At 42.6% G+C, this 27,390-nt stretch overlaps 1 protein-coding gene across 11 annotated transcripts in view; it reads right to left on the bottom strand.

Moving 5' to 3' along the window:
- LOC118791878 (nesprin-1-like) overlaps positions 1-15,452 on the bottom strand; it is a 142,568-nt gene extending 127,116 nt beyond the window's left edge. For 10 of the 11 annotated variants that reach the window (XM_036549356.1, XM_036549360.1, XM_036549357.1 and 7 more), the window contains exons 1-4: positions 15,152-15,452; positions 12,279-12,340; positions 1,712-1,807; positions 710-793 (exon numbers count right to left, since the gene is read on the bottom strand). In XM_036549356.1, coding sequence (XP_036405249.1) covers positions 710-793; positions 1,712-1,807; positions 12,279-12,340; positions 15,152-15,230 — 321 coding nt within the window. In that variant the 5' untranslated portion in view covers positions 15,231-15,452. Of the gene's footprint in view, positions 1-709; positions 794-1,711; positions 1,808-1,996; positions 2,051-12,278; positions 12,341-15,151 lie in introns of those variants that run through there. The other variant, XM_036549363.1, reaches the window with a different exon arrangement.
- Between the last annotated feature and the right edge of the window lie 11,938 nt (positions 15,453-27,390).

Genomic DNA, 27,390 nt, shown 5'->3' with positions numbered 1-27,390 from the left:
TAAATCCTCTCACCACGCAGACAACCTCTGTGTCAGGTGGAAAATCTATCGCCTCCGCCCAGAAAGATGAGCGGGGCGGGATTAAAGCTCACGGACGGGGATATCCACTACTGTAGCCCCAGCCCATCATCAGAGTGCTTTCTCCAGCTCCTCATAGGGACCGAGGCATTGTGAGACGTAGCACACCTTCGTGCTGCGCTAGACACATCAGGTACGATATGAGAGGACATCAAGAGCAAAGCCAAGGGAGGCACGCTAACAGCCAGTGTGTTTTCCATCTTCTCCCAGCCCATTGCAAACAAAGGGAAGCATAAAAATGTCCACCAAATAACTGTTCAGAGACTAAGCTGTAAAAATGAGGACAGAGGTATATGCTGTAAATGTCAATAAGAAACAGGTAAAACTGGATGCTTCTACAGTGTGCCCAATTGTCCTTAATCTACACAGCCAAGGAGGACAGGCAACCCTTTTCACTTTTCTATTTCTATGTCTAAGAAAGCTAAGGCAACTATTTCTATTTCTATGTCTAAGACAGCTTCAAACAAAACACAATACAAACACTAAAAGGATTCCAAATACAAAAGGAAAGAGCGAAGGATCTGAGAAAATCTGTGCATTGGGGGTATGAGCCCTAGAGAAAACAAAGGCAGGTGTTGTGCTGTGAATGAGGCCAAGCTCCCGGAACAGGCTGGCACGGGAGCCCGCTTACCCTCCTGCCCTCCAGGAACTTGAGCGCCGTCCCGATGTTGGACACCCAGTGGATCCTGCGAAGCTGCCGGCCTTGCTCGCAGGGCTGGGGGGGGGGGGGTGGACAGAGCACAGGAATCAAAGGCTGCATACCTTTAAACAGACAAATCGATGGAACACAGACAGCACCGACCTGGGGCGCCAACCGCCCTGAGGTACCATGTCTATGTTACAGTGGGGGGGGGGGGGGTTGTGTGTGACCTCTTCTCTAAATCTGACCCTCTTTGTTCAGGCAGAGCGTACCACTCTTTTGGGGATTTTCTCCACATCTTCAGAGCCATACGATACATCCCTCAGCCTCTGATTGTTAAGTTCACATTATCATACAAAATGAGAAACTGAGCATACAAAATGGCACGTTACCACTTAGAGGCATGAATATCTACCATCATCCATCACTGCACGTGCACACAAGAGTCAGCAGAACAGAAAGTGCTTTTCATGCTATAATGAAGAAAACATGTAAACAGCCATACTTTCAATTACAAGTATGACAGTTGTTTTCACGCATAAAGTATTAGTTCATACAGTACAAGTGATTTGTGCATGTTATCCTGCCATTTATACAAATCACTGCAAGCATCTCTAACGGAGCAAGGGATTCTGGCGATGCTGCACATTTCAGTGATAACCATGGAGACGCAACAGAGACTGAGCAAGACCTTCTCTGAGCTGCACGTGCCCGTTATCGTCGCCCCTTTCGAGCCGTACATTTCAATCTCGCAAAAAGAACGCATGCAAATGATTCCACTTCAGCACCTTTTAGCAGCAGAGCCCTCCGGGCTGACATTTGAATTCCGTGCGCGACGAGTGTTTGAGAGGCCTGTCAAATGAGAAACAGAGCCGGAGGGAGTCCCACTTCCATCAACGGGAGTCGAACGGACGGTCGCTGTTTGCAGCCTAGTAACAGGAGTCACACCCACCAACGGAACCCAGGCAGATGTCAGGGGGCTGTGGCACTCACCAGTTTCTGTCCAGAGAGCACCTCCAGCAGGGCAAGAAGCATCACCCCATCCTTGATGTCCTCGAACAGGTCGTTCACCACCAACGGAGGCTTGCGCTGCAGGGGGACAAGGAGGAAAAACTGCTGTCAAAAATCATCAGGAAAAATAAAAAATCAGTCAGCACAACAGCACAACTGCTCAAACCCACACACATACAAACTGCAGATCACCATGTTGGCAATAAATTTCATTCCCACCCCGGCACCGAAAAGAGGTTACAGCATGGTGATGCTTTGCCGTGATACCTTTGTGGTGCAATCAGATAAGACCCGATTCTGAGAGGCAGCAGAGCTCAACTGTGATGCGCACAAGTACACAGCGAGCTCGCAGCTGAAAAGATGGTGCCTGCTTCGAGGGTGGCGTGATGCCCACGCATGCCGGGGAGGTATTAAAAATAGAACAGAAATGAAGAGGAAACGTTAACCCTCTGCGCCCGTCTCCTCTTGACCTGTGCTATCCCTTGCCTGCACTGCTAAATCCACATCTATCTCATTTTACCCACCAGACAGAACATTTTGGATTTTTCTTAATACTAAATCACACGACACAGTCCGAGGGGGGGTTCAGGCACGTGTCATTTAAGTCTGCTTTTTCATTTAACCAGAGATTAAAAAACCCATTTCAAGATGTTCCTGAAGAGGACAGTTATTAATACAGCCGTCGCTCAGCTCAGAATGGATTTGCTGTCTTTTTTCCTCACTCATGATTTTATACCCGTATAAACTGAGATGGGATGTACACCCCTTTCAGTCTGTTTCTGCTGTATGTTTCTCCTGGCTGGAAAATAACTAATTATAAGGAGGAAAATAAATTACAACATTAAATATAATATGATAAATAACACATTCCTAGGGAAACACCCCATTTAATATCGTACTATTACTCAAATAAAATCAGCCCAATTGTAGCTGTATTCATTAAAAACAGGTAACTACATACAGATCATATTAAATGAATGAAGTGACTGAGATCAGTTACATATCAACACAGTTTAAATAATCATGAAGTACCACACTGTTGAGCACGGACACGGTTTCTGTATGACTACAATGTATTTATACAGCTGAGGTGATTTTGGTTAAGTACCTTGCTGAAGGGTAAAACAGCACTGACAAACTTATACACGTTGCATTGCAATCCCTGTTCAGAAAGCACTGTGGCACTCAGCACATTGTTATATGACATTTAAATATGTAATACATAAATACAGCACTGGACTCTGAAATGTTGAACACCACCACTGAACTCCTCATACAATGCACTTTCTGTGGTTCTCTGGTGACTTCCTCTGGCTCGCCAAAATAATTCTGAAACAGTGGTCTACTCAGTTTCGAGTGGAATTATCTCTGAAAACACTTGCCACCTTATTAGAGCTGCCATTTGCTTAGGATACCTCTGGCCCGTCAGGCACGTGAGAAATGAGTGCTAAAATTGCTTAAATTAGCTTAAATTGGCCATCCCATAATTAAGCCTTAACCCTTCCTGATAGGATTTGTCAAAATGCAAAATGAGGGCTCTCCAGTGGGTAATATGGTAGATAAAAGCACTGGTCTTGTGAGGGGGTGCTACAGTAAGCTGTAAATTACAATTCACGCTGCACTGCGGTGCTTCAGGCTGGTACCATCAAGTTATCAGTATAGCTCCTTGAAATACAACAGTAAACACAGAATTCCTGATAAGTGTTGATGTGGATTCTATGTTCTTGGGACTTTTGTATTGTAGTATTAGGCTTGTGTCAAATTCACAAGTTAACTTGTGGTAGGGCTCGAATAGCGTTATGCTCACACTCACTGGTCTGGGAGTATTGTTAGCCTGGTCTGACACTGTGGCTCATTAAATTGAGTGGATACACTTATGTTCTATTGTGCTGGAAGTCGCTCTGGATAAGAGCTTCTGCTAAATGCATGTAATGTAATGTAATGTACAACAATCAGCCAGATTAATATGTGCATAAAATTGTTTGTGAAGGCCCCCAAGAAATCTCTTTTCTTTTGTGACCCGTGGAGGGAAGGCAGAATGCAGACGAGGTCATCCTACCAGGCTGTTTACCCATTCTAGTCATTTTCCACCAGCCCAAGGCTGAAACATGACAGCCCCTTGAAAAATAATTTGGATAGCTGGAGGCGAGTCAGTCCCCCGGGGAGCCGGTAAATGGGCAGTCAGACCTCCTTCTCATCTCAGGCTTTCGGGGAGAACCTGGGAATGGCCAGTAGACCAGCCCTGCCTCTTCTGAGAGCTTTAAAATCTGCCTGCTCACCCAGCTATGGGTCAGAACTGACATGAGCAGAGGGTGAAGTTTCAAGCTGACCCAAATTGTACTGTCACATTCTCATTCCATCACGGTGGTACGCATGTGGGGCAGAGATCCAGGCACCTCTGTACTTTTGGAAGCAGTGTAAAGCAGTAGTTCTGGAAATATACTTGTAAGCAGAATGTGGCAGGTTCAAGGTAGGAATGATTTCAAAGGCTGTCATGCGGCTTCCTTGGCAGTAGAAGCTAATGACCAGTTGAAAGTTTCCACACTAAATGGAATAATTTAACCTTGCTACTAGTGATCTTGCTCCATTCCATCAGGTTTGAATGTTAGTGATGAGATGGTACAGCATATTCAACAGTTGATGAGAATATTAATAAATATTTTATAGGGTTGTACTGAGGTGCATTTGTCTTCCATTATGTATCACTTTGAATATGAACATGGGCAGGAGTATACACAGGTTAATGAATTGTGACAGGTTTCTGATCATATGACTGCAGGTTGGTGGCATGTGTTGCCACTGTATGTCTGAGCTAAGAATTAACCCATGATTCACTTCAGTTCATTGGGAGTCTTAAAAATGGATAACATGGTAAATGTGAGTTGCCCTCTATAAGTGTGCCTGCCAAGCAAATATCTACTGTTCTAAATATGCAAGAGCAACCACTGCATCACAGCATATGCCAGACAGCTCAGTAGCACATTGAGACTCACACTGTGATAAATGTACACATCCACCTACATCCACACACTAAATCAGAGTTTATATGAAATATACATGAATCCTGGACACGCTGCTGGAGGGGATTCAATGGTGCAGAAAAACATGTTAATTTAGCCAGTCCATTTCCTGATGAACAGGCCGCAGATCAATACCACTGCGGACAAAGATAACCAGCAAACTGGAAGATTCCATTCAGAGAAAGAGCTCCCCAGGAAAAGATAATAAATCAATAGAGATGGCTGACGCAGGAAAGAAGGAAACACGGACAATGCTAAGTGAGAGTGATTAAACTGAAATAGCCCCCTGTTTCCTTCACATGCTCCCACGTGAATCCCATGGAAAATACTGTTCCACTGGAGTAACTTCCGGGGTTTCAAATTTTCTCACATAAAATCTATATTTGTATTTCTGTTCCATGGGTTTCCTTGATCCACTTATTATTTAAACCACACCTAAATATGTTTTTTTTTCATATTTGATATGCTAAATCCCAAGATTAATTAATTATAAAATCAATTACCTTGGTACTGTGTCTGCAAACACCAAATAAACACTCCTAAGACCAGCCTGCCTCACACTAACAGTGTTTTGGTAACACGTACTACTGAAGTGGCGTTGTACCTGTGTCATTACATAAAAAAGTACACCTTGTTACTCATTATTCATTATGTAGACAATACTCTACACCTAAAGACCGCTGAAGATATTTGAAGCATTTTAAATGTAACTGTTCATATACTTAACTTTGACGACATGGAGCAAAGTTCTCACAACGTTGTTTTCAGAATTTTAATATGGTAGAGACATATGAGATTATGCAGGTACAAGGCCACTGTAATTCAAAACATAACTGACTGACCATGCTTTCATTTTTAAGGCCGAGGCTAACAAATTCAACACATTGGGCTTGCATTGAGGATAAAAAGAATTGATCCTTTGGCCTCTCTGCTCAGAACGTTTCCCATCTTAAGTGAAGCTGTTGCGGGCAGTAAGCACAGCACTTGTGAGGATTAGACTGAGCATTTGAAACAGTGCAGCATGATTTATACATTCTTCTATTCTTATATACTGCTACACCATTAGCACTCTCCCACAGTGCACTCTTGGAGCTAGACAGGAAGAAGAGATTGCTGCAGGAATAAAATAACAATGAAGAGTCAGATTTAAGAACCTGCCATGTATAATTGAAGGAGACATCTTATGCCACATGTTAAAAATATAGCTATCGTTCCATAAAAAGAGGCAGTGGATTAAAGAAGCTGAGATTTGTATTCAACAATCCTCTTTAAAAAATATCCAGCATCTTCCTCACCGTCTGCCTCAACATGAGTGACGTCATTATTAGGACAAAATGTGCATGTACCAAGTCATAACACTAAGGCACTATTACAGCAGGCTGCTGAATGGATAAAATGAAGCCTGCACATTATTGCTCCTTGACACGTTCTGACATTTGACAGGTAGCAGAACTCAAGCCTCCAGCTCTCTCCTTTGTTGGTGGTAATAATCAGCAGTTGTGCTGCGCTAATGAGACAGATCCCCATGTACGACAGTTTCCCTAACACCCCTGCATTGACATCATGACCACGCTGTTATTGTCCAATCAGCCACAGGATAACCTTACAACTATTACCATGGAGATATCAGGCTCACAAGGCAGAGGTTAAACAGAGTGGTGGAGGTGATGTGGGGGGGGTGGATGTGGGGGTCACTTTAATCAGTATGAGAGGTTGAAAAAAACTGAACCAATTACAACCAACCACAGTGCAGCTGTTGAATGGTGAGAAAGATAACCTAATCAACCTTAGACTACAGTGCATCCCTTCTCTGAGAATACAGTACAACGGTAGCTGTTATATTTATTTTGGTAGTTAGCTATTTTCCCTTATTTCTCACTTCAGCCACCCGTATTTGCTTTAAAAATGTACTGACCGAACTAAAAGACCTTTATAGTTTTGGCTGAAATTTAGGAGCATAAAAGGGCTCATATTTGTAGGGAGGCAAAACACAGGAAGAGTGAAGGAATATTTTACATGGTAATGTGTAGCAGCCGCATTAGCATGTCTGTGAGTAGCTATTTTCCGCTGGAGGAGGTCTAATGTGTGAAGAGGGTCTTTCCACCACGCTTGTTACTGATTTACACCCTTGTGTCGAGGTTTATTTCTGCCAGACGTTGCCTTCAAATTAATTTTCTGCCTCACGGCGCCCGATGAGCCAGGCTCCGGCTGAAATAATCAAATTGTGAACCTTTTGACATGGCTGGACAAAAATACCCTCCATTACTAGTGCGCCAAACAGAGGGAGGGGCACAGTGGATGTGATTAAGGGCGGATAGCACAGTCACTGCCGAACGCACTTCAGATGCAAATGTGCTCAAGTGGCCATCTAATGAGCTGTAATAGTACAATCAAGTTCACATTACAGCTCTGACGAACATGCTGTAGTATTGGATGTATTATTTTAAACCTGTAGCTACCTGTGTCTGTTTCTGAAAATGATCCGATACTGCCAAGTTAAAATGCCTGAGTGCTTATTGCTTGGTAGATGCCGTTATTCACAGAAACTGATACGGCTTACATTTTCAGACGTTATCCATTCGCACAGCCTGATGTTATGTGAACTGAAGCTCTTTGGCATCGATGCCTTGCTCAAGGGTACAACAGCAACACAGGCCATCTGGGAATCCAACCTGCAGCAATCTGGGCACGAGCTCAATTCTTTAACCGCCACTCCACACTGCCGCCCAGATGTTCACATTCAGAGCAACACGTGAGGGAAGATGCAGACAAAAAGACTCTAATTTATGTCAGCAGACTTCTTTGTTTGTTTTTACTCACACGCCATTCATAAAATGTTCACATCAGTTGTGGAATATGCTATACCGTTTCCAGCATTTACGCCAAAAAGGAAGGAACAAATGCTAATAACTCTGAGCTCATGTGCACCCAGGGTGAAATTATTCCATTTTAGGAAAACTAATTTTCTCAACAGGTCACTTCAGTCTAGTTGCATGAAAGCTGCATATATGACATCCTTGTCAATTATTAATACGGACTTGGGGGAGATGCTTGGCATGGGCTGCTTATATGTATTTCATAAATCTAAATGATGGCTCAAGGTGTGACTGAGCCCAGTATCTCTCAGCAAGATTCGCAATGCCTCAACAGACCCTGCTGGCACAGTCGTACGGATCCTCGTTTTTTCAGGCACTCAAAGGCATTAAAGGGAAGGCTGGCACAGTTCCAGACTTAAGAAGTGGATCTATTAGGATTTCCTGTAGTCTGGAGGGTCAGAGGCACCACAACATAACATTCAAAAGCCTACAATACATGTATAGTGCAAATCGCTAAAACAGGGCTAAACATTTGACCCTGATAATATGCTTAACTGTTATGTCTGGGGAAAATATTAAGGTATAGTGAAATGAGAAATCACTGCTAGCAGAATATATTTTATTCCCATAGTTTCAAGGAGCTTTTTTCACCCAGTTAAGTGCCAAATGCACTTACAAAAATCCAGTTATTGTCAAATATTGCCCCGAAAATTGGTGAACACGAGGACCTATTCAGTAATCCATACAAATTTCATCAGCATTTACATCACCTTAGTTAGAGTGCTACCCATTTGGATCAAGTTCCTTCATAAGAAAAATAATAAAAAATGCGGATGCAGGAAACGGAAACTCGGATCATCAAATCACCTGGATTTAATTCACTAGATTTGCAATCCGCTACAACCACTCTAATACTTTGCCGCTTTAAGATGAAAGAGGCCATCTGAGCCGGATCGACACCGGCGGTCCCATGACTTGATAATTCTACAGAAATTCACATTGGCATGCAAAGAGCAGAGGCAGAGAGTCAGCAGGCAGGCATAATGACCCACCACAGAGCCTCCGCTGGCCTCCCACATTATTGGAATTCTTTGAATGGTATTACCGGATTTTAACAGCTCACTTTTCGCTTGTTTGCAGATTATCTGTAACCTGCGTTTGAAAGCACAGAGCGAAATTTGCGCAGTCCGGCGATCAAAGCGGCCAGATCTAGCGCCCTAAGAGAGGCGCGCAGCAACGTGTGCCTGGAGGGAAGGTTCCAGAGCCCCGGCGCTTCGCGCGGGGACGGCACGCTTCGTGCGGCGAAATGTTCCTTCACCTTATGCTCTCCATCTGTGCAGCTCCGCCCCCCTCCTGGGCCGAGCACGCGGGCACCGGGAGCCGAAGTCTCCGAGACCTGAGGGAGGGTGCTGCAGAGCTCCGCTGCTTGGCCCGGCTCTGCGGAGCGGACGGAGACTGACGCAGGCGCACGCGGCAGGGCAGGACGCTGAGACAAATGCCTCATACGGTTATGAAGAAAGCGCCAGTCGTATCCTGCTGCTCAGGCTGGGCCCAGATTAGCACGCTGGCATAAGGCACCGACGACTCTGTCGTACACACAATAGCACATAGCCACTTTCACGTAAGAAACCTCGTGATTTCTTTCTGCCACTGTGAGGTGTTCGTCTTAACACTGAAAATGACTGGGACTCAGGGTTGCTAAGGTGAAATATATGGTACTGCCTCCCTCACTTAGGTCAATGCCCAGCATAGAAAGGAAGCCAAATAACAGGGAAAAGCATGGAAATCTGGCCTCCACTGAATGTACAGTAAAGTATCCACTTGCTTTGACAACCAATTTAGGCAAGTCTTGCATTTGTTTGTTTCTTATATACAGTAACATTTCAGTGAATTTTAGCGATCACTCAACCTATATTGTGTGAGGGAAAAATTACAGTAGGAATCATCACTCAAAGTTAAGAACAAGGTGCACTTTAGTTCCACTGGGGTAACCTTGTGAAAATATAAAAGTGGTAACATGGTAAGTAGAGAAAAGATGGAAATCGCGTTCAAAAAATCTCAGAAAGTTCAGCAGCTTTCAGCCTAACTCTGTATATGGGAAACATTAAATTCGTTTGAAGCTTCAGTTACAATGTCAGGTTTCCCTGTTGTCATCTCTAAGGAGCATCTTCAGCCATAAAACATTCAATAGTGCAGCAAAACAAAGCACTACGTGCACCACAGAGTACTACCAACAGAGCAAGAGGGAAACTTCACCCTATTCTAACACGAACCTTCTCAGCCTCAGCTCTTTCTCTCTATAATATCCATCAACATGATGCTTAGCTCACGAGCACTCTGTTCCAACCAAACAGCACCAAGCGTGAGGGTTCGAACGAACGGATGGACTTTCTGTTACATTAATCAGTGACTCACTGAGTTAAACCCATCATTTCTCTGCTGTGGTCTTTTTACTGGTTCTAAAGCAGTGGCTGAATGCAGATATTTAAATTAAAATTTCAACTGAATAAGATGCTTGTACACTTGAATTCAAGCTCTTAAAGACAGGATTTTGAAGGTGATCCAACAACAAAAAGATCCTTGCAACAAATGATGTATACTTAAACATGAAAACCACAGTAGAGACATACATTCTTCTGACCCATAAATAATCATTAGCCTAGCTACAAGTCCTTTCTGGTAAGTGTGAAACTCCTTCACATGCAATCTCAGATATTGTTAATACTGTACTGAGTGGTGTTGCTTTTGATGAGTCATGAAGTGCACTGACTCCTCCAGCTCCCCTCTAAGCTCCTGCTTCCCCTCTTTCCCAGAATGCACCACTTCAAGATTGAGGTCAACATGGGGTTTCCCACTTGCTTCCTACCCTCCTTGTGTTTACTACTAGGAGCTGGCACACACTCTGCAGTATACGATTGCTGGATCTTATTCAACAGACATCAATCTCTTGCAGATAACACTGCCAACTCCTTTTGTCTGAGTCTGGTCTAATACAGTGCTCTGTTTAATTTCAATGTTACACACTCTCTGAGTGTTCTCATGCTGAAGACAATGGAAACAGAAGCACTGTACAACTGGCCAAAAAACTATTCGGCTAAAAAATTTCAATAATGAAGAGGCTGTGGATCTCATTAAATCCTATCAAACAGAGCAAATGAATGATCAATACCACTTTGTTCCACCAGCCTCTCCCCTGTAAATCCCCTTGCAAATTTCCCAAGGAAACTGTTCTACTGCATGTTTTTTTTAAGAATGTCTCACTTTGGACTGTGATCCCCATTCCACAGTTTCAACACTTCAACACATATATCCTCACTATTATCATGACAGTTTATGTAAACTACACTGTAATTGGGCTGAAATACTGGCCCTTACCTACTGCGTTTCCTGTTATGGCAATCGGCTAAATTTATGATTGCATAACTCCATTACAGTCTGATAAGTGTTTGAACAGTAACAGTGACAAGCAGGTCATGATGGCAAAATCACACTCGGCGATGCGTTCACGCTTGAGAGGACATGGTGACAGATCAGTGCCGCGAGGCCAGCAGAGACCAGAGTACGTCACCAGAGCCAGGGAGTAGTAAATTCAGCAAAACCCAGCTTCCTACACAAGCCTGAGTGTAACATTATCTGATTATCGTAATCCTGTCATCTCCACTGAATATTTCCTTGGGAAATGGACACAACATAGATTCCAAGAATTATTATTTCAATTGCTTTGATAAAAGTCGCAGCTGACGATGATACACAGGGCCAACAGCATTTCCTACACATTCAATGTTAGAGAGAGAAAGTGGATAAGAACCAATCAAGAAACTACAAGAGGTGGTGGAAAGTAAAGCCTCACAAACCCAATAATCAGTGAAGCCACTGTTCTGTGAAACTGTATGGTGAATCAAGTCAAGGGGACTTTGCTCTCCTTACAGGAACACAAGGATCGGTTCAAATCACTCACACACATTACACGACAGCTCCACCCATTCTGAGGTCTCACTCTCCCATCACGAGGGGCCAGAGAGACAGCAACACAAAGGAAGACCATGCAGAATTCTAAGCCAACAAATACAAGCCTGAAACACGCGCCTTCAACCATAAGCTATGGTGTAACAAGTGTAACATTTCATAGCCTTGCTCTTAACAGTGTTTTCTGCAAAACTAGTGTAAACAGGATTGGGGCATAGCATGGATAGATGGTCTTCGTGTTTTATTATACAATGAACAGTGACACAATTTAAAGGTACATTTCTTCACTTAAATAACAGAACTGTGGGTATAGCAAATGTAGCTCTTGAGCAAACGGACACTATGCATACTGTCTTTCCATGTAAAGAGGTAAAGTAATTTACTAATTAACTAAAAACATGATTTGTTCCTATAGTCACTCAATATCAATATATATGTACAGTATCTGTATCCATGTATCCATCCATACCTGTGTCTGTGCTGTTCACCATTTTTGCTCAGAGCATATTATTTTACATCAGCAAACATTTGTGGCAAGCACATAGCTAGGAGGAAAAAGGGTTGGATTTGTTTATGAAGGCTCATAAACATTCCTGTGCTTTTACTGAACATGTCGTTGACCCCAGCATCAGCCTGGTTTGAAGGGGGGGGGGGGGACGTCCATGGGGAGCCCATCCACAAGGTTTCCTCTGGGGCACATGTTTTCACATGAAGGCAGAGATGAGAACAAAGTACACTTTCCCTTACCTTGGCCAAGTGGGAGTTGATCCATTTTGTGAATGTTCTCTTCTGTACTGCTTCTTGTTCATCTGAAATCAAAATCAATGAATCACTATCACATGTTGCACAAAACAATGAGCACGAGACAACCCTTTCTCTCTTCATTGACATAAAATCATTAAATCCAAATTGGATTTGGATTTAATGATTCTCTGAACTGACAACATCTCTTGAGTCTCATGTTTGCTATATTTTGACTTAAAGTGGGCAGCAATCTGACATTTAGATTTGACATTTCCAGCAACATACTTCTTCCTCTTGTTGAATGAAGCCCTTGTTTTCTATTTATAATGTGTAACATTATACAAGACAAGATATTAATCTTTTCAAGATGCAATATTTTATATTTGCTTCTTGTTTTGGATTAAGTAGCTATATCTATTTCAAATGAAACCACCAACTTTGTTCTTCTAAATATAGAATCCATTGTGAAGGATCAGATCTCAAACTAATTAATAAAGGTATACCCTCACAGAAAATAAGATGGAAGATTAATGCCATGGTGTCTGTTACACTAACACTCTGATCTACCACCAAGCAAAATGGTTTTGCACTGATTGCAATTACAGGGCTAAAGTATTGTCATGGTTTTGTTCTCTTGCTTTAACAGTAAAGTACTGCATAAGGAAAATCTCTGCTTACAAACTCTGTTTATGTTTCTCAGAAATAAATTATATCTACATTGTTTACAATATTACCACTAAGAGTGAATTTGTTCTTTGTCATTGTATCCTTGCTTATATTCTTTCCTTTCCATTTAATATCGGACCTATTCAAATTTGGCATTCTGTAAGTATACCTGTGAATTACTCTGTGACAGCTTATTTGTTAAGAAAAAAGTCAAACCACATGGACGGATGGGTGGATTACAAAACCTAGCCACAGAATACTGCCTTATCGTAGACAAAGCACCTACAATACCAACTATAACTATGCTCGTGCAGTGATACATTTCCCAAAAAGCCATTTCAGTGGTGGCCGGATGCAAAACACTTATAACTTCTTCATGTGTGTTATGATTTCACAGCACTGACTCCAAAGCTGTCTTTCCCATCAAGGCAAGCCCCAGTGCGTTCTCTGGAATGTGCCTCAGTATGGTTTTGCTGTTAAACAAAACACTGTGCACTATTCTTTTCAAACGACAATGTCACAGCTTGTAGGAACTGACAGCTGCTTGTCATGGCTGCAAAAAGAAAACCATTTTACTATCCTTGTTTACAACAAAATTTCCATTGCGCATGTCATGAACATTTTTTGGAATCTGCAACAAGACTTACTGTAACAAGTGTGAATGTGTGTATACGAAATGAGAGTATGCATGCATGTACAGTATATGCATGCATGCATTTATTATTTATTGTTATCCCCAGTCTATGTGCACAATGCTATTCATAAAAAAGAGACAATGGAGAGAGGGACACCATCACAGAGAGGGTAAAAATGTAGTCCCTTCGAAACCGATTTAAAGTTTCCTTTAACACTGTGAGTGTTAAAATTTTCTAGAAGGATTTTTACTTTTACATATGTCAGAACATATTATATTTTTGGTTCAGCTGTTGAGTGTTAATGTTTATATTATTTTAATGTCAACAATAATGGTACATTAATCTCCTGTCCAATGTATGCACCTGTATAAAATATATCTGAGGCCTAAATTCTCTGCTTTCGCACCAGGCAGTGAGGCTGCTATGGTAGTTGAGTAAACATTGGCTCTACTGGAAAATGCCACAGGAAATTCAAAATCCCACTCCACCTTTGATGGAAAACATATCCACAGCAAACAGACACAAAGATAACAAATGTGGGGAAATATCACAGTTTCCAAACATCAACAAAGCAGGGGAATTGACACAGAAGTACATGCTCCTCATTGTGATGTAGCTCAATATCATCACTACTTTTTGATTGAAAAGCCTTCACCAAAGACCTTTCACAACAGCTCCAGAACACAACATTCCATATGCATGGATACTTCAAACTGACATGTGATATGAAATTTGTGCTCATGTCAGCACTTCTCAAAATATGTTTTTCATCTTTGCTGTGGCAAAAAAATAATAAAACGCTTGAAACAACTGCATACGAAGGACAAGTCAGCACGCATGCCTCGCATACCTTACGATCCATCTAATGAAATGTGCTGGCTGACTGATTACACGGAAGTCAGTTTCTGTGTCATAAGCTAATGTATGCAGGCACAAGGGCTCATAAATAATGCATGTCCTCATTCACATGTGGGAGAGAGGGGGGGGGGGAACGGGATGCATTTTGGCGAATTCACGTAGGTCTGACCGGGGTCTGTCAGAAGGCGAAGCGATCAAATATGGATGAGGCAGCGAGCGAACGCAGCACGGCCTCGGCGATGGAGCGCTCTCCTCCTCCGGCATGCGCGCACGGCGGCGGCGCCCGCCGCTCCATCTTGGGGACGGGGTGACTTTGAGCGGGAGACTTTGATGCAGTCGACGCGAACGCGCAACCCCCCATCTGCCCCGGCAACCCGCACGTTGGCCCTTTTTTTTTCTAAAGCTGAAATGATATCCCCTACAGGGAGCCTCCTGTCATAAATCACACAGCGCTCGGCCTCAGCGGCAAACCTGGTCTTAGCAATCAGGCGCACTATTTAGTCCTGTAAATATCAACAAGGAGGAATTAATCTCTAGGATAAGCACCGAAAGGCACAGTCTGCTGAACCATGAAACATTCGCAGTGACAGCACATCTCTGCCTGTTAAAGCTGTTTCACCTACTGTATGTATGCCATATGCCCATCACGGGTCTCCACGCAGCCTCAAATCCCCACAGGGAGCCCGAGCTCGGAGGCTAAAACGCTGCCCTACTTACCGCGAAGGTACTGAAAAAATCCCGTCACCAGGTTCAGAGAAGTGGTCTTCTTGATGGCAATGTCCTTATAGCGTGCCATTCTGCCCTGTGCACTCTCCCCCTGCCGCGCTGCCCTTCACATGTGTGCAAAGCTGACATCCACGGTGGGCATAAACAGAGTGGGGAAAAAAATAAAAAGAACGCCTGTATTTTTATCTGCAGGAAGCTACCATTTCGGTAGCCTCCTTTCCCAGTGAAAACACACTGACGCTGCTCTGCTGCTGCCGCTCAGAGCTGCAGGGACGAAAGCCTCTTCCCTCTCTTCCTCTGACGCTTCTAACGCCGAGCGATGTTTTTTTTTTTTCCCAATCTGTTATGAGCTTTCCATATCCCTGCTCCTCACATCCTGAGGAGCCTCCTGCCTGTGTGGATGTGCACAGCCCCCGCTGCTCTGGTTCCTCAGCATCCCTCTCAGGCTAGGAGGAATAATCTATTTCCCACCACTCCGCCAATCAGCATGTGGGAATCTGTGATGTCACAGCCCTGGCAGCACTGCCCTGTTTTGAGCGAGCGAAAGGGGGCAGCCCGGCGCAGACAGCGTGCGCTCCCAGGCTCCGAGGCGCGGGCCGCTGCAGGATCGCCGCGCTGGAATTCCCCCCCGCAACAGACCGCTTTTAATTCCACTGACAGCACAGCGCACAATAAGACATGGTGGGGTGGGGGTGGGTGTGTGTGTGTGTGTGTGTGTGTGTGTGTGGTAAAAAAGCAGCCTGTAGAATCTCAGAGAAAACCAGGCCTGCACGTGTATTTGTACTTGTTTGTAGTTTGCTTTTGCCTCATGACTGGAATATCCATATTCATGTAAGACTAAGCCATGTACATTATGTACATAATTAAATCCTATGGACAGACAATATGCTCTTTGAAGGACCTCTGCAGAAGGCAGGACGTTTAGCCTAAACTGCTCTCCTGTGTACTTCACAGGATGATATTCAACCTTTCCTCCCACCTGCAGGCTGTGTTTGCGCAGTTAACAGAAATCTGCTTATTTAATTATACTCAAGAGCGTTCCATGAATATGTTAATGAAAGTTGATTTTGAAGGGAATATTATCACCAAAAAATGGAGAAATTAAGGATTAATTACATGTGAGATTTTCTTTTAATTTCCATTCTGTTGAGAGGTTTTTCAATTATTAATGTCATTAAAGACAAATGGCGCCTGTCACATGCAATCTCTGCCATGATCTCTCTCACTGCAATGACTCTGTGGCTCCACCCATAAGGAACCCCATATTTGGTCATTGTTTCTCCAGTCACTCTCAGCATCAGTGGAGTTGCCTGTCGGTCCCTGCACATGCTACACAATAGTAACCCGCAACCAGGCTCATCATGACCGCTAATCATTTTGGGAACATACTTATTTACAAGTAAATCATTTACAAACTTATTTACTTGTTTTTTTTTCAATTTTATTAAAGTAAATAGTGCATGAGTAAAATTTTATAACTGTTAAGGTTAATCCACAAGCCTGTTTATCTGCCCACAGAGTTGACTGAATCACTAATAATTATTATAATTATTATAATCAAAGTCTTACAACAATCCCCTGTTAAATTACAACAAAAGAAGAAAAACAGCATATACAAAGGCCCAGCAAAAGACATCTGGCAGTGAGCGATGATGTTTTTAACTCTGTATCACACTGTGTTCAGCTGAGCAAGTTCCTGACAAGGCAGTTAAAGTCAGGCAGAGCATCCTGGCCTTGTTCTGCGTGTGTGCCCATCACCGGCTCACACACGTCGGCTCAGTGCCGCCGCTGTCACCCGGTGACCTGTAAACACTGCTGGAATTCGTTCGCAGAGCAGGCGGAACCCAGCCTCTCCTCATCTGCTTACGGCACAGTCGCGCGCCCCGACTCTCAAAGGGGCTTTTTGTTCCCGGTCTCTTTGGCCGCGGCCAGCAGCCACGCCAGGCCTCTCAGAGGGAACAACTTTATAATCTGCTCACACGCCGCCCGCTTGGATGACTTGCAGCTAAACCAGCTTTGTTATATTGACACAGCACTTGTATGGTATCTCATTGCAAATAAGGTGGTTTGCGATTTGTGGAACTGACTACCCTACATAAGAGAGAGGCAATAATAATAATAATAATAATAATAAGGATGACACGAATGATGATGATAGTAACATCTCATGTTTCTCAGCTTCATGTCCATTCCATTTAGTATCCAACTAGACTCTCCTGTAAAATGAGTGAACTGAGATAATGACCAGAAACAGGAGGAAATAAAGGTCAAAGGAAATCTGTGGCTGTGATTCATTCTTATAGTGCAGTGCAGCGATTAGAGCCCCATGCATTCTTCAGCAGGTTGCAGGAACCAAATAAAAAAGTAACACAAAGAAATGTAAAAGGTCAAAAGCATTCTTTACAGGAAGCTGTTATTAAAAGCCTTTCAGCTGAGGACTTGCAGTCTAATTTTTTAACTGTGTGTGGACACATTCCAACTTCAGCTGTGGGGGTTTAATGGACTACTGAGGTTGGCAGGTGAGAAATGTAGACCTTTCAGCTCAACTGTCAGTCATCTCAAATAACAGCCGTATTTCATCATCATGCAAGTATTTATGGAAGACTTGTGAACATGGCCGACACCTTGCAAATCACTGTTTCATCAGCAAAGCATAGCTTGTTCACATCAGCAAAAAGAATTTCTTCTGGACAGCTGACTAGGTGAAAGTGATCAAAAATCCCACAAACAAAGACTGAAAGTTGTACAGTAACACAAAAGGGACTACACAAATCATAACTGAATCTCAACTGATTCCATATCTCTTTCACAAATCCCAGTTCATTTCAGGCGTGGTGCTGTAGTTAGTTACAGTGACACTCAGCAATGTACAATCACCACTGAGGTCTCACCATCTAATTCACCTCTAGACCTCTAACAGACCTCTAATTCACACTATCCACCTCAGTCTGCTGTACTGGAAGCAGCTTAGTGCCATGGAGGAGAGCGTCTCCTTCACTTAGACATCAGTATCACACTCTTACCCTGATCGTTCCATTACAGTGTATACAGGGTAAGGAAGCACACGGAGCAGGGGGTGACAGACAATCACCACAACTAAAGAAACATCATGCTTGTCACCTTCTTTTGGATCCTATAACCTTAGATGACCATTATCTGTTATTTATATTCATATGGTGAAGTATCACACAATCATTACATTACACTATTGTCATTTAGCAGATGATCCTATCCAGAGAGACTTACATGGTTTACAATTTTCACATGTTATCTATTGATATAGTTGACCATTTACTGAGGCCATTCTGGGTTAAGTACCTTGCCTAAGGGCACAGCAGCAGTGCCCCAGCAGGGAATCGAACCAGCAACCTTTTGGTTAAAAGCCCTGCTCCTTACCACTATTCTACACCGCCACATTACGATCATGTGCCCATTTCAAGGACATCTGGTGGCCATCCGGTTGGTTCCTCTGTGTAAAATAATACAACTACAACCAAGGTAAAGTGTTTGTTTGGATGTACGCAGCATCAGTGACCAATCCCACTTATAAGGGCCATCAGCAAGGACAGGCTCCTCTGAGCGGCGATCGACAAAATGTGCAAAGGCTCACTTTTATGACAAGCAAGATGAACCACTGAAGGTGTAGAAAGAAAAGACTAGCGCTGAGTGTTTAAATGCAGCACCCATCCCCCCCTCTACATTCTAATCCCTGACAAAAGAGAGGATACAATGAGACCCCAGCAGCTCCTTCCTCAGTACCTTCATAACGTCTCGTCGGGACCGATAGTGATCACATTCGCCGACAGCGGGAGAGAGCTGCTTTTATTCCGCACCATTCTCAGGGGCATTTAGTGCCGGTCTAAATATACACCTTGTAATTATTTTACTGCCTCCCATGGCTCGTGATCATCCCAAGGTTTAGCGTCCGTCCTGTCATGAACAGGTTTTGGCAGAAATAAAAATAGCTGACAGCTCCCAATATAGAACTAAACCAGCAGTCGTGTGTGTACAGCTTCCTCCTAACCTGATTACACAGTACTGTGTCAGTACTGTAGTCAGCACTCAGGTGTGCTAGAGCTGTCCATGGTGCTGAACCTGGTGTATATAGGCTTATGGCTTCATGTCAGCTTTGCTGACAAATGACTTGAAAATAACTGTATTTGTCTTGCATACTGATAACGTATTTCTGATTTGAATGATCTATGAAGCCATCAAACGGCAAAAGGCAAAAGGCAAAAGGCATTAACATTGTGGGAAGGGGCAGGGTGTGATATGAAGCCTTAAATTAACTCTCAGTCTCTTCAGCATTTAGGGTTGCAAAGAACAGAAAGACAAATTGGTCATTGAACAGAAATAAATAATTTATAAAAATGGAACAATAGCAACAGAGAACAAAGTCTTCTCTTTATTTTTTTTAACAACCTGAAGGCGAAACACCACATGGAGCTAAACACTCGACAGGATTAAAAATCCACAGGAGAACAGTGTTTCACCGATGCAGTTTGAAGTGTATTGGGTGTGATTATTTTCCACCTTTACCAATGGGCTGTCTGTCTTCTGGAGGCAACGAGGCTATAGAACTCTCTGCAGGTTATAACCAGTCAGCAGGGACAGCTGTAGAGCCCCAATATTCACTCCACTCTTCAGGCTTGCCTTAAGCCACTGCAGTGCACTACTGATATTTTAACTATTCTGTATGCACCTGCCCAAAGCGAACAGAGGTGTTCACCAGCTGAGAACAACTCCACAGAGAAAACAAAAGCTGTTTCAGCTGTAAATAAAAAGCTAACAACCTTCTGTGGATTTAAGAAATGGTTTCTCTTTCTCTGTTCAGCCACAGGAAATCTGAGTATGATGTCAAGCGGACCTTGTTCTTTAAGAGTTCTTCAAAGTAAAACAGTGACACCTGGTGGTGAACTTGACAAACAATATAAAAATAAGCTTGTTTATTTTTTAAGGTAAAACATGCACCACTACGTATGTTAAATCTAAAAGCTGTAATATTTTTAAGTGTCCATTGAATCCAATAAACGACATCAATAAACACATATACATAATCCATACAAGACCATATTGGATTAATCAGATGCAAACACAGTTACATCCTTCCTCCTTAAAATTTAAAAAATATTACCTCATTCTCAGATATTGTCAGAACCCCTGTTCTCCTTACAGGTCTCCCCTTTCTGCCTGCTGTACACACCACAGTAATAGAGCAGGAAGGCCATTTACCTTGTGATTTCCCAGGAGGCATGAATTTCCATTTCAGCATCCCTGATCCTTATCGTCTTGCCTTAATGATCTTCTCCATAAATCAGACCTAATTAATGCCCAGCAGGAACAAACAGGTGTTCCAAGAAAGCATAAAACACACCAGGTTTTACTGATTGCTATAGCAACTATGCTGCCTACAAGCATTCCTTTTTTTATCTCTCCTAATGCCTCCCTCTGAAAGCTCACATTCAGCAGCTAGCTAGTGATCTGGTGTGATATGGCCACAGTGCTAAGCAATATTCATCCCCGGGTGGAAGAAATTTGAAAACATGAAATTAAAAGCCAACAGGAAGGCATGAAATAACACACCATTTATACGCAATATACATCAGTACAAACTGAACACCATAATAAAAACTCAAATTTGAATCAAGATTTCTACCATCTCTACCATCAAAATTACTCTTTTCCACTCCTTTCTAAACACCTGTTTGCCTCACTGAACAGACCTGAAGACCCAGGACTGCCCTGCCCTGCTCAGTGTGAAATGCTGAGGGGATATCTCAATATGTGTGTGAACACGAACCTAATGCTGGCAATCCCTCTTAGAGTTTTCAATTTACACAATTTTTCTTCAAAATAGTATCTGAAATTGCATTGTATGATGTTCACAAGACAAACATAATTTTTTACTAACATTTGTTTTCATTAGATTCATATGGTACCAGGATTGTGATCTGAATTAAGTGTGTGTGTTTTAATAAATCTTGCAAAACTGGAGGACCCCACGCGTGCAATTCATGGTGAATTATACATGAATATTTCTAACTGAATATTTTGCTTCCATAATCCATTGTTTGCATCTGCATGTTAGTCAATTCCCTCTGACTGAGATGACTAAGACCCATTGTTTAGAGTTTAATCTGATTAAATGGTGGATTTTTTTCAGGTTTCACTAATTATAACCTGAATTTTGCAGCTCCAAAAGAGATGTCTACAGGGTTACAGGAAATTGATGTTAAAAAGTAATTGGTGAATAGTGCCATCTACTGGTGATATTGGGAAAAGGCCAAAACTTTGCAAGCAGATGCATCTGTCTGAGTATCGGTTTTTGCTGACCCCACAATAAAATGGTAGTTTTACTTTAATTTTACTTCTTTGCACCAGAATATTCATGAATTTATCCAGCTTAAACAGTTTAAAGGCAGCATTGCTCGAGGCATGTCCCATTAAATTACACATTTTTGGACTGTACCAACAAAGGCACTAATACTTACTGCAGTGAGAAGGAATTAAGTAAAATTAATATATGTACAAGACTACCACAGGAATAGGTCAAATGGTGCAAGTAAATCAACATACAAATCCAAATTCACAGCAGTGAATTTGACCTTGCGGTATCAAGCCAATAATCCAGAAAATAATATATATTTATTCCGTATTATCCTTCCCTCACTACTCTGTTATCCTAAAGATCGCTTATTTTGGAACAATAGCACCACATACATGGTGGTAAACAATAAACCATACATTACAGTCTTCCTTCTATAAAGAAGCATTTCAAACGTTTCAAATTTTCTGAGTTCAAGGAATGTCTGCGACAGGCCCCCAGGCTGTAATAATTCAGCCAGTTTGGAAAATCGAAACAAACAGCAGCCCGAGTGGGAGGTGAGGGGGTTTACAGAATGTACATCTGGCTGTGGTGCACTGTTTATGCAACCCACAGGTCAGCTGTTGACCTCAGCCCCCTCTCACCGCGTCTCAGACACAGTACCCGAGGCCAGAGTCATGTGACCTCAGTGATGTACACAACAGTCATGTCAGCTTTGTGACTGTGCAATTGTAAAACTAGACTCTAAGAGACACATTTTGATTTATTTGTGATTGGTATTCAGAGCAGCAGGCATATAGACGAATCTGACTGGCCCAGTGAAGGTGAAGTGCACAATACCACTGAAGTGGCATTCTGCCTCATGTCATACCCACCTGTTAGCCCTGGGTGGTGACACCACCCCCCAGACACATTCCTCAGTGTTTCGCCATCAGATCTGGACACGGTTCATATTAAAAGAAGACTTTCTGTTCTGTTTCTAACACAGAATGATCAGAAGCTCTATTCACACTGGACTGAAATAACCTCAGGCTGTTTTTTTAAACTAAGATCAGTAAACATTGATCGCTGTGATATCCCACATTTGAAACTGCATTCACAAAAACCACAGGGGTCTTCTAATTTTTTCAGTAGGGTTTTTCCTCACATGACGGTGTCAGTTTTACTTTCTCCCACAGAAATGTATGTGAAAATGCAATTAAAATGTGTTAATTGAAAAAAAGAGTTGGCAACAAAATAGCAAATAATTAAAACGTGCACCTTATTTTCTGGTGAACAACACAGAGAGACTCTTTGTTTGTCGACATACTATTCTTGCCTTGTTCCATGTAAAATCTGTAAAAGGCTAACATGCTTCTCTAATATGAAAAACTTGGTAACTTCCAGATGTCCACTCAAATGACTGAAGATACTGGTGATTAATGAGGCGTGAGCCAGAAACACTGAGGAAAAACCTGAGGACATAAGTGAAAATGGCAGCGATGACACATTCATACTGAACTCAGTGAAAGACAGGAAATGGACTGAATTCCACAGGAAAAAAAAAAAACCCACACCAAAACACTGATTATTAATTCAATTGAAAATGTGAATAGCACTACAGTCAAAGCTGACGCCTCTGGATCCGATTATCTGATCATTACGGCCAGCAAATATCACTCTTATGATCATATGATCATTACAGTGATAGTGCATTACGGAGAGCCATTTGTAAGATGCTCAAAGCCATTTCTGAGAGGCAGCAGCTGCCGCTGGCACCATGAAAGAGCTGCTTCCACAGCTGACAGCAGGGCGAGGCACTATTGTCTCAGCCCCAGCATCTTTTCACAACACAGGAAAACAACAGTGATGGCAACTGTCAGTGATCGATGATCCATTTGCTGACTTTCAATGTGATGTTAATAACGCTCACATAATGAAATTTTCATTTGACACGTTTTAACTCCCCACTTCTGCTTCCCTCTTTCATAATCACGACTTCCCCAATCTCACTGTCTCTTGCTCTGGGCCTCTGTGTCCTCCGGTCAGTGACGCAACCCAGCTCCACCGGGCTGCTTTTGATTAGTTTATTTGAACAGAACATTGTCCTTGTTTTCCCTGCTTTCTTCCTTCAGAGATCCAGGCCTGCATCTGTATCAGATTACCAGGACATATGGCTCTGAACACCCGACTTTAGCCAACAGTGATTGTGTTTGCATGTGTGTGCGCGTATGTGTGTGTGCACACACGTGCACGTGCAGATTTGTGTGCAGTGTGTCTGCTGAGCCACTAGCTGCTCTAAGCACATATAATCATCTGGTGACACCTCCCAGCACTCCTCCAGAGTATTTCTTGCATAACATTGTGCAAGTATGTGTGGACATGATGACAGTATCAGGCCTGGCAGATCCACTCCTGCACTGAATTTTCAGTGCATTTGAAACAAACTGAGCCAGAATCTGTACTCAGTGAAAAGGCAAGTTCCAGGAAACAAACAAATTTTACTTTCAACAAAGCTGCCTGTACCAATGGCACACAGATACTATTTGATTCCATTTGTATGATATTTACAAAAGATGAGTGACATAAACAAAGTGCATTTGAGAGATTAGGTCTGAGGAAAAAAATTCTGACAACAGCTCTTCTGACCTCTAAAGTGTGTGACTGTAAAATTGAAAGAATTATAAATTGTGCTGGATAAGACAGACTTTCACGCAAATTAATAAACTAATTTCATAAAAAAAAAATAAAAAAACATATGGAATAAGACAATTGTGTAGGCAGCATGAATGTAGCCATACATATGATACCAGTCTCATGAAAACAATATAACCTCGCTAAAGCATTTATGCAGACACCTCTCAGTCCTAGTTCACTGCCAAAACATCATATGATACTTCATTAACGTGAAAAATTACATTATTCCCCTTTGGCTCCTCACAGCCTTGGAACATACCAAAGCAGCTGAAGAAATTACTGGGGTCATTAAGGAATTATCCACTTACTTGATATACCTGTTGCTGGGAGATTACAATGAATAAAGGTACCCCTTCCTTTTCTACCTCTGTATACACCTTTAAGTCAAACCACACCTGCTACATACACCTCAATGCACTCCTTGCATAATGTTTTTCAAACATTAGGCTGAAGAGAATGTGGAGGAATGACTGCATGTACGTTTACGTCATGCAGACATAAATATGCCCCCCCCTTTCACACACACACACACACACACACACACACACACACACACACACACACACACAAACACTCAAACACACACAGTGTTAGATTTCAGTAAGTGAAAATTCAACTATAGGTGTGAGCCTAAGCCAACCAGGTGAATGGAGCCATCTTAATATCTCCTTGATTACAACAGTCTACAGATTTAGTTTCAATTTAACAATTTTCAATTTAACAAGCCAGGTTTCAATTTAACAAACCAGGTTTTCAACTTCAAGTGTCATAGATGAGCCTTACAGTCAGCAAAAGGAGAAATGTGCCCCTTACATTACATTACATTACATGCATTTAGCAGACGCTCTTACCCAGAGCAACTTCCAGCACAATAGAACATAAGTGTATCCACTTAAATGAGCTAATGAGTTAAATCAGCAACAGTGTCAGACCAGGCTAACAACACTCACAGACCAGTGAGTGTGAGCATAGCATTTGCTAGGCAGACACACTTATCGAAAGTGACTCACATATTCATTAAGCCGTGCAGCTGGATATTTTCTAAGACAATTCATGGTACAATGGTACAGCAACAGTGCCCCTACTGGGAGTTGATCCCTGCGCTATACCAATACGCAACACCTCTGATACAGTAATGACAAGATCGATTGTAGTAAGCTGAGCTGAAATGAAATCAAGATCTAGTCAGAAGGCATTTAGTCTCTGAGCCTCAGAAGGCCAACAGATAGTATCTGTAAAAATGCCAAGGAGCTTTCAGCCATCCATCAAGGTCCTCACTAGTTGGCACCACCGGGGGGTGCTGAAGAAGAGACTGCTATTGGTCAAGAGTGAGACCAGGAAGGCAGGAGGACAGTGGTGGCTTTTGATAATGATAACACTCTGCCTAAGCACAGGAATACCAGGTTGCACAAGTTACAACACCCGATAATCTTTGATAACAGGCGGTACAGAGGATGATAATTGAAATGACTGACAGAAAAGCATATACCTGAACAGAGGAACAAGAACTACTCCTCTGATGTGTAACTGTCAACAACATCAAATGCACCACACACACATGGCAACAGACATCTTTCTCTGCACTCCTTTGAACCTGAAGCCTGGGTGCACCACTGCATCAAACAGGCACAAGTACGAGCGCAGGCAAACAGTCCCCAAACAGCCCTGCTTGCTCTGAGCTGCTGGCTCACTGAAAGCATTTCTGCATGTTTTCACTTATTTTCTGCTGATCCAGTGATGATCGGTGCAGCTGTTTGTGACACAGGGTTAAATACAGAGCGCTGCATTCAGTGTTCCTCCCAGCTGAGTGACGCTCAGTTGGAGAGTGGTGCACGCATTGCGTGACGCCACAGCTCAAACGGCCGCGTCAATTCAAAACCAGAAACACAGGCTAATCGCTCTGCTCTGATAGCCAGCGACGCTCTCAGTGGCACGAAGGATCTTGCAAAGTAACCACAGCGGAAAGGGAAGACAGCGTCTGCCAGCTCGAGTCTTCTTCCTGTGAAGAGGGCCGTCGCACGCCAAGTACTACCACAACCTGTAACTGGTTCCACATCCTCCTCCTGCACACACACGTGTGCACACAGACACCCCCCCACATATAAACATATATGGGCAAACAAGCACATGTACACTAACGTAGGCATGCATACATTCACTCACACACACACACACACACCAATGTCGTAAAGCCATGCTGAGACTGAAAGGGGCCGGCCAACTGTGGCTATGCCTGTGGGCCACTGAAGACCATGCCTGCAGTTCAGCGGGTGCTGCCGTGGCAACGGGGCGTAAACACGGCTTGTTCCGTCTTCCGTCTGCTGCAGGATGAACAAGCAGCCCTCCTTGCAGTTTTACCCAGGTTATTTCTGAAGAAGAAGCCAGCCACAATATTTCAAAATGAGAAATGCCACGTACCATCCTCATGACATTTGGAAGCTAAACTGTAAAAACCCTGACCACAAATTTTAATTCAATGCAGAACAAGTTCTGAGCATCTCATTAACCCACCAAGAAGAAAAATAGCTCTTAAAAGGGCTGATCAAAACAAGACGTTAAAATGTGATATCTACATGTAAGGAAAACTAAATAATATGTACCGTACATTATAAAAAATATTATTGGCCCACACACTTATGCATATATAGTAAAATGACATGTAGTATAAAATGCATAATATGTATAAAAATCATAATAATTTATATGTTTTATATTATGCACATATGAAGTGTACTCATGTTCATTGTATGGAATAAGACTGATTACAAGCATTGTTCTTTTTTGTGCTCGCATGTGTGATCATTTGTTTTCACCTCTTAGAGAAATAAATGACACATTTTTAATTAGAACAGGGAACTTTCAGCTGAGGAAGTGTCTTCAGCTCATGAAGGGCCCATCTGTAAATTAATTCATTACCCTCCTCCAGCAGCACCTGAGTTTAAATAAACGAAATACGGTGCACAGTTGCTGTAAAGCCATAGTCCAACGTATTCCATACACTCCAACTTTATCTGGTCCATGGGGACATCAGCAGAAAGACGTCTCTGCACGCACCCAAATATAAGGGGAGTTTCTGTGGTTTTCACACATTAAATATGTGTTTGCGTATCTGAAGATCTTCATGCTTTCACATGACTATGAGGCCAGTAGCCAGCTACAGCATTAGTGACCTTAGAGAAGACTCACTCATAAAAATACTAAGTATGTGCTTCTTCATACATTCGGCATT

The sequence above is a fragment of the Megalops cyprinoides genome, chromosome 17 (genome assembly GCF_013368585.1).
Source record: "Megalops cyprinoides isolate fMegCyp1 chromosome 17, fMegCyp1.pri, whole genome shotgun sequence".
Lineage (NCBI taxonomy): Eukaryota > Metazoa > Chordata > Actinopteri > Elopiformes > Megalopidae > Megalops > Megalops cyprinoides.
The sequence above is the reverse complement of the archived record's forward strand: the minus strand, read 5'-3'. Positions and strand labels throughout refer to the sequence as shown.